The 12228-nt window shown below is 37.9% G+C and overlaps 2 protein-coding genes across 2 annotated transcripts; both read right to left on the bottom strand.

The window, feature by feature from the left end:
* Positions 1 to 74: 74 nt before the first annotated feature.
* Positions 75 to 6079, bottom strand: LOC103991357 (probable chlorophyll(ide) b reductase NYC1, chloroplastic). Its single transcript, XM_009410781.3, has 10 exons — positions 5579 to 6079; positions 4651 to 4729; positions 4402 to 4537; positions 3749 to 3823; positions 3422 to 3617; positions 3105 to 3173; positions 2386 to 2525; positions 1623 to 1745; positions 978 to 1170; positions 75 to 586 (listed from the first exon to the last, which is right to left on the bottom strand). The coding sequence occupies exons 1-10, from the start codon at positions 6020 to 6022 to the stop codon at positions 401 to 403; spliced, it is 1641 nt and encodes a 546-aa protein (XP_009409056.2). The 5' UTR covers positions 6023 to 6079; the 3' UTR covers positions 75 to 400.
* A 2691-nt stretch (positions 6080 to 8770) lies between these two features.
* Positions 8771 to 9581, bottom strand: LOC135678612 (large ribosomal subunit protein eL37z-like). The gene is made up of 4 exons (XM_065191624.1): positions 9529 to 9581; positions 9289 to 9424; positions 9098 to 9199; positions 8771 to 9010 (listed from the first exon to the last, which is right to left on the bottom strand). The coding sequence occupies exons 1-4, from the start codon at positions 9529 to 9531 to the stop codon at positions 8967 to 8969; spliced, it is 285 nt and encodes a 94-aa protein (XP_065047696.1). The 5' UTR covers positions 9532 to 9581; the 3' UTR covers positions 8771 to 8966.
* Positions 9582 to 12228: the final 2647 nt, after the last annotated feature.

Below are 12228 nucleotides of genomic sequence, written 5' to 3'. Positions count from 1 at the left end.
ACCGGATTCGGATCAACTTTCGGGCTATCGGATTCCATGAACATCAAAGGCGTTTTGCCGGAAATGAGGCATCCTATCACAAGCATATACTGTGCAGTCCGCACTTTTTATTAGCTTAAGACATCAGAGTGCATTGCATATATCATCCCTTGAAATATAGTCACAAATAACGTCTGCAAGAGATGGCTTTAAAATGTGCAGTGAATCACCAATCTAAGCATTTACAACAAAGCTCTTTACATGGTTAGGTCATATGGTGAGCAGTATGACTTCCACAGTCTGGTGTCTCACCTGACTCATAACTCCATGCTTGCCTTATACCAAGCCTGAATCATCTTGTAGTTTACTAAGGTAAAGTTAACCATCAGGTAGGAAGAATACTTGGTTTCATGCCCTTAATTCATGTGCCGTGAAAAGCATTGCCGGAACTGGAGAGGATTATAAAGGCACAGACCACTGATAGTGAGAAGACGGAGACCCATGTGTTCTCGGCATACATCTCCATAGCGTCCGTGACAGAGAAGCGCGCACGGCTCTCCGCCCAGTTGCGGATCCTGTCAGCCTCGGCTGCATATAATGCTCTTCCCTGTGGATAAAACAAAGTACAGATATCCTGAAACTGATGATAGGAAGAAAAATTAATGTAGAAAGTGGAAATGATATGGAGAAGGAAACAACAATAGGAGCTTAGTTCAATCTGCCAAACATTAGTTGTTTCTTTGGTCCAAAATTCAATTATAGAAGAGTTTGCAAAGAGGAATGCTGTACAAAGAGAAGCCTTGAAATAATCACAGTTCACAAGAGGAATACTGTACAAAGAACAACGGCCTGAATGTGGCAATTTCTTCCATTTAGATATATGAGCCCCTTGATTGTGCTTACCAAGAGCATGGGTACCTCAAATAAATGTTTAAGAACAGAGATGAATATGACATAACACAGAATGAGCAACTAATGGAGCTAAGAACTAGATTTACCTGCTCATCGAACCATCGGCCTCGACGAAGCCAAGCAGTCACCAAAGCAAGTAAGATTCGAGGTGGTGTCAGGTAATTAATTGCCTTTCCACTTCCCTTGACGACTCGCATCCTTGGCACTAAAGTTCTGGCCACTGTTTCTGGAAGCTCACAAATTATATTGAACATCTGTTTGTTTCTCAATGATGAACCGCTGCATAGATCGGAGATCATGAACTTATAAGGTCACAAGTAGACATATCACAGAGAAAGCCATAATACCAGTACCAGCTGACAAAGAGCTTGCAAAGGCCCATACAGGTACAGAGGTTGACGAGGAAACAAAACCTTCCAAAGAACACATGGAACTAGTTCTATGGGAGCTAACCAGATAATCATCTTAATGAAATAATGGAAGCATAGTGACAGATAATTAAGAATTGTTTGCTTGATGCAGTTTCTTTCTCGAACACCAATAATGCAGGTAAAGATAAATTTTAGCTGAACAAAGGAACAGCTGATGCTTGTTGAGGCTCCCACACACAGATGATTTTTTTCCTTTAATTGTTCAAGTATGTTGAAGCATTGAACAACTAGAAAAAAAAAATTCTATTACAGCCGGAACAGGTTTATGATAAACAGAAGCATTACTGCATCTGTATTTACCTTAAAAGTAAATCTGTAAGAACCATTCCTGGGGATGCTGTGTGGACTCCAACCTTGGAACGCTTGCATTCTTTCAGAAGTGAGGCTTGGAGTTGTCTAAGGCCACACTTAGTTGACCCATAGCTGAGAGACACATGATATGGCGGTGTCAGAATTATTGGTAATGAAATTATTTATGAATCACCATGCCCAGAATTCTCTAGGTTGAAAGAATAATTTCTAAGGCTTTAAGTTACAAGAATCTACTAGATCAGTATTTACTGCTCAGCAAATTACTGATGACAGTCGGTGTAACAAAAAAGCTAATAAAATATTATTTTATTGTTGAAATGCAGCTGGTATCATAGTATACCAGTGGACCAGCCCTGGTCAGGCAGGATGTGCAGTACACTGGTATTTCATACTGTGTATTAGGACAACCACAGATTGTTCTAATAGTAGTACTTGCAGTACATGATCACTTATATCTATCCTCAGAAACAGCTTGAACAAACAAGATCAGAGGTTGATCCAATCCAATGATTTCTGGCAAGCTTCCATATCATTCAATTCAGAATATAGGTTCATTTTGATAATTAAATGCATGCCATTAAGTTGAACACAATGTTTCATAATGAATGTCTCTAAACCTTCCGTGTCAGGAGATACCACAAGTCATGTATGTAGTCAGGGTGAAGTTGGTTCCATAAGGCAAGATGGATATCATCACATCTTAGATCTACAGAAGACAAGATTAAGTCATAAATAAGCATGTAAAACTTACACAGCTGTCAATGGTGTGCTTGATCCACCGGAACCTGCCCCATCCATGTTGAATATGTGGCCCCCCTTGTCTTGGGACCCAATGATATGAATTGCTTCTCTCGTACAGATTAAAGAACCAACCAAGTTTGTTGAGACAATCTAACAAGTCAGAAATAAAAGGGAAGCCTGATATGAGAACAACCTACATTTTGCCTGATATGAACATATCCTTACAAAAGTCAAGACAACCTACAATTTGATTTTTAGGAAATGTTTAGAGGCCTCTAATATGATAACAAAAACAAGTTCGGACAATTATTTTGGATCAACTAGATGGATCCTTCCAAATCATTTACCTCAAGGACAGTACTCTCAAATAATCCAAAGACCACAACATTCTCATACTCAACCTTTCATCACAGAAGAACTATTTGTAACAAAGACAGATGAACAGCCTAAATTTGATCTTTGAGCATCTCCGCTTCATTGTAAAATGTTTCATTAATTATTAGGCAAAGAGAGAATGTAACGAACAACTGAAAAACATACAAGCCACATGTTAGTTTCCTGACTATCACTATTACCCAAAAACCATAGCCATGAATCTTTGAGTAAATCAGGAACAGGCAATGACATCCTCACAGCAAACTAATTTTTGCACAAGCAGACATACTTTGGTGAAGTTCTTAAGTGTTAAAATCATTAAGTTACTAGAATGTATGAAGAAATATTACAAACCTGATCAATATCATCATCTGTGAACTGCAGCAATGGTCTGAAACCTTTGTTTGTGCCAGCATTATTGATCTGTTCACAGCATTGGAGAAGAGGCTATCAGACAAAGGTAATAGTACTTCATTGAAAAAAAAAGATGATAATTATAAAGTTAACAGACAGATTGAGAGTTTGTGACAATGAATCTCTTGAGCCATGGATGCATGAATATCACAATAAAATAGCAGGAAGAAACAATATTCAGAAGCAACAATACAGAGAAAAAGCAGGAGTGAAGTATAAACTGAAGTTCTAAGAATGTCCAAAATGTAAAGACTTACCCAAATGTCCACTGAACCCAATTCATCTACAGCAAAGTTTGCCAGCTTTCTAACATCTTCTGGTTTGCAAACGTCACAAGCGATACCAACAACCATTGCATGAGATAAATTTGTCCTGGCTTTGTTTTTAGAAACAGCCAAACCATCCTTTAGGTTTTCCCTCAGTTCTTCCACTGTCTGATGAACTGATTCAGGGCTGCCTTCAAGAATCAGATTGGAATAGTTAGGAACAAGATACTGAAATAGAAGGTAGATGCTAACAAAAATGGAAGGAAACTTGACGGCATAGTAATATACTGATAAAGATTTCAAGGAAATGAATACGACCTACGAGAAGCAATGACAACCCGGTCTCCTGATAGAAGAAACTCACGGGCAAGAGCTTTTCCTAATCCCCTTGTGCTGTAAAATATATCCAACAAATTAAGAGATATCATCTCCGGTTCACTGCCTAAGCAGAAATTTTATCTAAAACTGCAATAAATAACTGCTCCCAGAGTATTAACTAAAACAATTATCAATTAACCCTTAATGCTGTTAATCCAAGTGAATAGAACTATTTATTCATCAGTTGAAGACCTATAGACTATTGTTTATATCAAAGCATATGAAGAAGACAGGATTATTGGTGACCAATAATGCTGTTAATTGAACTTAGAGATTTAGCTCCAAATATTTAGAAAAATGAATACCCTTGGATAATTACTGTATTAACTATATGCACAAAGAAAGGCAGGACAGAGTTTTTTTGTGTGAACCATCAATGCGTTTGTTCATAGCTAATTAATCTATTCATATTTCTTCATGATGATTCTTTTCATGCTTTGGGAGTCTGCAATATGATTTTAGGAATCAATGATGACTTAGCTGAGAATTACGATTAGCCTTCTCGTTTGTGACTTCAGAACTACTTTCTAAGTGAATCCATATATCATTCCTAGTCATCATCTTCAATTAAAACAATGATACAAATAAGCTACCTTCCGGTAATAACAACATTTCGCGGTCCAGCTTTGCAATGTTCTTCTAAAACCATGTTTGCGCCTATCATTGTTCCAATAATAATTCCACCGAGCCAGCTATACCATATCAGTGTGTTCATTTGACTGTCCCCGCCTTCATAATCATCAAAAACGATAAGAAAAACATGGACATAAGATTTTTGTGATCTACAAGAATTACAAAAGAAAAAGGGAGATTTTTATGTATGGTAAAGCAGACTGACGAACCTGATAATTGAAATCCAATTGCAAGAATAATTCCAGTACTCGTCATGGTGACAAGATATCTTCCTAGTTGTGTTGCAAACTGCAAAAGGAAAATGAATAAAAGAATTAAAAAATAGAGATAAAGAGACTAAGAGAGTGAATACATGAAAAAGTTACAGTGGACAAGCAGGATCAACCAGATCTGACATTATTGCCGACAACAGTATAGTACTGATACCTTTAAAAAGGATGATAGAGAACAAGCAGTATGTTCAACTTCAAACATTTTGGTTTTACCTCCAACCTAGAAGTTGTTTACACCACAACTAAGACATGGCATTGTACATTGTCAGAACTAAAAATTCTTATTTTACAATCTTGAAGCATGTGGCATCTTAAAACATTCAAAATATCTTATTGTTTATATATATGCTTCTTTGACCAATTGCAGAATTTAGCTACAAACCATAAAAGATTTTTCAAATTCGTCCACAAATATAGGGCTGAAAATCTGTTGAAAACTCAGAAACCATTAACCAACATATAGTTAGAGCTGGGTATGCCAGTATGTCAACAAGTTGTTGACCAGCTCAGTTTTTTTTTTTTCTGAAAATAGTAGCTCTGTTTCAAGCCAGATTTAAGTTTTGGATTGTCCTCAGTTTGAAGATCTCAGCAACCTGGACCATCCTTAGATTTCTATATGGGTCTGAAGCCAGGAAATTGGCAAGTGCATGTGCCCATGCCCACACACATGCAGGCTCACACAATCACACTTGTACTTACATTCACGCTCACAAAGAGGCGCACACGCACACGTAAGGGTAGAAATAATTAATATATTCACCGAAGAATCTACCAGTCAAAGTTCCCCACGAAGTAATATAAGAGACCCAAACTAAAGGTATCAGAGGAACGAACTAGAAAGAGAAGTAATTAGATAAGAGCTCACCGAGAAGAAAATTTCTTCCACTTTCTCTACCAATTTCCTGTTCTGCCCCACGGGTCCCGAATCTGAACCCGAAAGTCTAAGGAGCATCGATTTAAGCGAATAAAGAGGACCCTTGCGCTTCAGCTGCCGCGATTCGCTCTCATCCTTCACCACGACCGTCCTGCCATCGCCCTCGGGAGAGGGTGAGTCGGAGGAGGAGGTCTCGTCCCCTCTGTTATCGGACCAATAGGATCGGCAAAGAAACGGTGGGATCGCCCTCCGGCGGCAAATTCCCGGCCCTAAGAAGGAGATCCCGTCGTACGTCGCGGTGTTCCGGTCGAAGCAGTGCCGAAGCCTCGGGCCGTGATCGCGTCGGGCAACGTCCCTGGAGCCCAGATGATTGAAAGGGTGGGGCGAGATGTGCAGATGGGCGGCGCCGGTGGCCATGGCGAGGGGCGGTGGCATTGGCTGCCACCACGGACAAATGATGGGTAAATATAAGGGCGAAACAATCTCACAAGCAAAGCAAGGAGGGTGAAGACCACACGTTTAAGGGTAGCCGAGGTATCTTGGTCGAGGCCCAACTATCTCCTCGACGACAGGGTTCAGCCATTTCCACCCCCGGTAGCAGACGGGTCCCACAACGTTGGATATCTACGTGGCGAACCTACCACCTATACTTGGGTAAACTTACTGAACCATGTTTGAGGTCAGACCAGATGAGCCGAAACCCGTCGTCGCCACGTTCAGAAGGCCACGTCATCCGCCATCGAAGTCGCTTTTCCGTTACGAAACCGAGGTTCGCAGGCGCGGGCTGTCGTACGGGATTTCATGGGCGGCCCTTGTCGTCGTTCCACGCGTCGCAATCGTCGTGGCAGGCGTCTCGTGTGTGCAATTACGATCACGCCCGTTCACTTTGGCATAACTGGACGGCTGAGATGCAGGCGCCCGCGGCTCTGGCGTGTGGCCGCTGCCGGCACCATCCGCAAGGAACTTGGGAGTCAACGTTTACCTTTACGGACGATCAGGATTCTACGAAAAACGGGATCGGGGGTCCTGATCCGCAGATATAGACCTTAAAACAAAGCATGAGAGCCGGCGAACACAAATTAGCGGTCAGCCCATACCAAACTCGAGAGTTACGTGCGTGCACACATGGTAAACAGGATCGAAACAAGCACTTAACGCAGACGACACGGAATCGATGAGCACATTGGGCACGAGAGTGACCACAAGCAGTTCCATATATTTCGGATGTAACGGAGTAGCTTAGGAAGAACCTACTCAAAGGCTCGAATCTTGATCTGAAATAGACGAGCATTAGAACCATGCCAAAATTGAATCAAACGGGCAGAGAGATTTATATGCGCCATGATCGATATTCAAATATGAAGAACGAAGAATCGATACACAAATCCAAAAGATTTTAAAGAGAAGAAGTCATGGCTGGCAGACAAGTTCTTTCATCATCATCAGAATCTACATCACCTTGTACAAGTTACAGGAACGTGAAAAAAATCCTCAGCTACATTCCATAGACAAATATATATTCATAGAAAGTAATGAACAATTTGCAATCAATCGTTTCCGCAATCAAATATTCAATAGGGTTTCAGAACCTTCATGGACTTCCTAATCATATATCGGCACATCTAATTTCTCAGTGATCACTCTTATGCAATCTTATCTATCTATCAAGGTTCTGCAATAACTAGTTATCCAGTCCATAACCATCATAACAGATTATTCCTATATGTACATACTATTATGCATGCTACATCAAGGTACCATATGATCTACATGTCAGGACCTGAGAAAATAGTTGGGGGTTTCATATGCTTCATTAATGTCACGTAAGGCACTGTTATCCATCTTAACCTTTGCATAATTCCCCAACCTATCCTAAATTTGATGCAATATTGATGCTTGAAATCTGCACATGTAGTAAATTCTAATTTTGCTAGCGAAACAACTGCTGTTTCTAAGCAGACCTTCTGCAGAACACTGATCTAATGTACCCTTTTAAATTATAATCTTCATTATTAATGATAGTTACGGTGAGGCCCTGTTGTTGCACCCGTTGTGCATGCACTTGAAACTGAAGGTACATAAACTAACAAATTACAGAAGCTCATCCTAGCTTCTTTACACATGAATTGTTCTATCAGGAACTTCCAGGAACTCGGATGAGTGTGTAACACAAACTAGCAGTAGACAATAAATTTCACCTTTCTAGGATGACAAGGATGTCTATTTAATTAGTTTTAATCTCCTTTTGAAATTCATAACCTTTTCAATAGAACCCAAATGTAGATCCATTAAATTTATAGTACTGATCTTAGGCTACCACTTGAATGTTGCAAGCCATAACCTCTTGAAAGCAATCATGTCAACAATCTAAAATCGCTGTTAACTCATGTTAATATGGACATATTTTACTTCTGATGGTGCTGCACTCGCTTGACATATTTTACTCATATAGATACTAGTTCAGATAATTAACTCGATCATCCATCTGTCCTTCATGTGGCATCTAAGCTCGAAAATAGAAACCTTCAATCTAACTGAAAATCCATTCGTTGGTCAAGAATCAAAGAATCAATTCATGTATAGTGGTCATTTCTTAAAAAAAACCCTAACCAGTCCTATTATAAATAAAATTTGGCTGCATGAACAAAATAGCATGGACTGATCAATCCCACAAAGTAATCAGCTCATATTTGTTGAAATTCAGTAGAAATGTATGGAGCCAGCCATGTTCCTAGGTCCAAGATCAGAAAATATACGAGTATTACATTGACCATTGTGCCCTAGACATCAACCACCGACTCGTAAGCACTTGACCATGCATAGAATACAGCAACTACCTGCTCCTCAGAGATAGGAAGAAAAATAAATTGCTCATACAATACTACTAACCAAGTTAGACAGTCAGTACGTCTGCCGACATCATGAACTGTTGTGGAGCCGCACTATTTAAACCCCCAGAGGCTGGACCCTTGACTAAACTAGATCAATTTTCTGGTCTAAACACAGGGTTTGACTACCCCTACCAGAGTCCAACTCTAAGACTCTTGGACACAAAAGAAGCTCCATGATAAGTGTTTTGAGAGCACACACATTAAGGGATGATGCTCAACTAGTACAACATTGCATATCAAAACTCAAGCATTTAGAGAGCAGACTATTGAACTACCAGAATACTGTACAGCATTGAAAGTTGAATCAGAGCATTAGGTTCATCTAGATTTATGTCACACTATATAGATGCCAAGACATTCTCTAAGTTTCATAATGCAAAGTTCCCAGTGGAATTCCATAAAAATTAAACATATAAAATCCATCCGAAAGCATCCAAAATTGTTCACGGTAGAAGCACAATACCAATCTCTCCTTCCGCATACTACAGCTACGCCGCAGCCACGGACTTCTTCCTTGGGGCTGCTTGCGTACCTAAAGGCAACAAGGAACAGAAATCCTTAACAAATTGCAAGACGAAACCTAATAAAGAAGAGATTCTAAAAGGATTCAGGAGACAACCTTCGCGGAAGTTGTTCTTGAAACGGCGTGGCACGTGGCGGAGGTACCTCATCCTCCCAGTTCCCGTCGTCTTCCTACGGATAGCCTTGACACTCCAGTTGTCTAATCCAAGCGAACCAAAATTCATCGTAAGAGATAAAATTCCAAAAAAATCACATGAAGGACAGAGATCGACGGGGTAGATTATGAACATTTGCGGATCCTGCTGGAAGGGTAGCCGCAAGCGCCGCATCGGCTTTTCTGGAGGTGGAAGCTGCGGCGGCCGCAGCGGACGCAGAGAGTGTGGGTCTTGTTCCTCCGCTTCCCGAAGCTCCCGGTTCCCTTCCCCTGCAAAATTGGGAGGAGGAACAAACACTCTACGGTTTAGGTTGGGTTTCGAGAGGGATTGACGGAGAAGCAGGAAGGGGAGGAGAGGAGGCGGCAGCTGTTACCATCGGAGGTGCTCTCAACAAAACCCTAGCCTCGAACGCGTCGGCCGCAGGAGCCTTTTATACCGTGAGTGAGATACGACGTGTACACGTCTTGCGTACGGATACTATTGGATGGGAAAGGCCCACAATGTGGCCCAGCTCGAGCCCACCTGTAGCACACAAACATGTGACTATTTTCCAGCCAATTCGTGAGTGACACGTGGCGACCAAGTGGTGAGATCATAGGAGCAATTATAATGTACGTTTGAGACAAATAATTATTTTCCTGGCTTTTATCAATATTATTTTTAATCTGGATTTGTTTAATAAAATGTCAGCATGTGAGGATGCAAAAATAAACAAACATACTTAAAATCATATTTGTAAGTTGATTTTTTTTTATATAATGAGAATTTATTTCTGTGAAAATATCGATAAAAGAATTAATTTTCTAATTTGTTAGATTGGAACCGTTTCTATATCACAGAGAAATCCTAAGATTCTATATTAGTTAGAAAATTAATCCATTGCAATTTGGATAAAAATTATCTATAAACATATATTTACTTTTATTTGACAATCAAATATTTGTATATTTATTTTAAAATTTTATATTTTAATATTTTTTACCATTATTTTTTATTAGTCGCGACTCGATAGGTGCAGTCTAATTATCATTTACTCGACATGACGTATTAATAAAGATCTAAATAGAATATTCTCTCGTTAGACCAATAATTAAGAGAATAATAATATATAAAATAGTCTTTGTACATAAATCTTCATGCGAAACTTACTTGATTGTAGGAGAGGTTTTGTCAAATAAGTGTATAATCATTTACATGAAAGGGATAAGATATACATGATACAAATTTTATTTCACTTCTGAAGGGTTTCTCCTTTAGGAGAATTATGAATCCTCAAGTAAAATAATACTAAAAAAAATCAAGTGGAATCAATTCGAGATTAATTAGATCATTGGTGTCTATTCTCATTTATTTAAAATAATATCAATTCGATATTATGGTTGTTATAGCTTATTATCACAACTCTAGCTTGTAACTTACTAAAATCGTGAGTATATGATCAAAATATCAACATTTTAGAATCTACAAATGGTATAGAATTGAATGGGGTTTTAGAGTAGCACCCAAGGTTATGACATCATTTGGTTATATGAAGGATGACAATTTGAGGATGAATATGGCAAGTGTGTCATGCGTAAAGGTGTCATATGAGTTAAAACTAAACAATTTAAGTTTATGATGTATGCTATATAAACACATATAATGCTGGAGATCATATTAAAATATACTTGATATACAATGTTGGAGATCCAATAAAACTATATGGAGGGCAATCTACACATAGAGAATATAGTCGCTTAAAGGAATGATCATTCGAAATTAACATTGAGATAAATGACCAATCTCTTTCCATGAAAGGCATTACAAGGACAAATATACTAGGAAGAATATGTTTACATAAAAAGATTGACCTGGTTGAGTTCAATACATGACTTGATATTGTAACTTAATTTGATAGTGATCAATGCAAGTGATGATGATGTGTTGATTGATAATCAAAAGATTTATTCAAAAGTTAAAAAACGTAAGGGGAATCATTCAATTGAAGAATTTGATACTTACATAATAACTTATATATGGACTATGGATGCCCATGACCATCCTAAGATAACTAAAGTTTAATGCCTAAATTTCATAGTAGGTATAACACTATTAAATCTTATGATGGTAGTAGAGGGTTGCTTCAATGAAGTGTCACAATATAGTAAACACATTGGTTGTGACAGAATAATACACTATTTGAAATTAGTCTTAAAGAAGTATATGAAAAGAAAAATTATTATAATAAAATAAATTATAAATTATAAATCATAGATTAATAGTAAAGAACTCATGTGCGATAGATCATACATTTTGGAAAGATACTTTTAGCTCGAAGGAGACCTAAGTGAGTGGTGAGATATGATCATACTATCTTACTTAAGTTAACATGTCAATTATCACGTTAACACATTCAATATTAAGTCGATCAAGAAAATACACATGAAGAAAATATTAGGTTCATCATATGGCTGATTAATATAACAATGGATATAATAACAACTATTCTAAATGGAAATCGAGAGATAAAATAACATGAGATAGAAAGACTCAAGCAGAATAAAAGGTTCTCATTTACAAGGGTAGGAATATGTTGTTCTTTACTTTCTTCGTTCTAAGTGTACAATGTGATGCTAAAATTTTTTAGGTTTATATTAATATTTTTTTATTATCTAGATCAATAATAAATTTAATAAATGATAATTTTTTAAAAATAATAATATTCCACGATCATAGATTAAGTTAAAGACGTGACCGAGATGATCTTGGGAAAACCAAGATAATAAAATTTTCTACTAAGAGCGTTTGCACCCCTCTTTCTTCATCCTTTATTATGAATGAGTCATACTCAATTTTTGAGAGTCCCTAACACAGAGGGAGGAAGAGAGAAATCAACTAGTTAATATAATGACACTTTTTGATAGATTTTTTAAATATTTAATTACCCTAATCGATAATCTATTAGATCTTAAAAGGTATATATATATATATATATATATATATATATATATATATATATATATATATAATGTTTTCGTCTATTTAAAAGGTCGATGAAGATCTTATATTTTAGTTAGAATTACTAGCAAATCGA

The sequence above is a fragment of the Musa acuminata genome, chromosome BXJ1-7, assembly GCF_036884655.1.
Source record: "Musa acuminata AAA Group cultivar baxijiao chromosome BXJ1-7, Cavendish_Baxijiao_AAA, whole genome shotgun sequence".
NCBI classification, from domain to species: Eukaryota; Viridiplantae; Streptophyta; class Magnoliopsida; order Zingiberales; family Musaceae; genus Musa; species Musa acuminata.
This window is presented reverse-complemented; position numbering and strand designations above follow the sequence as displayed.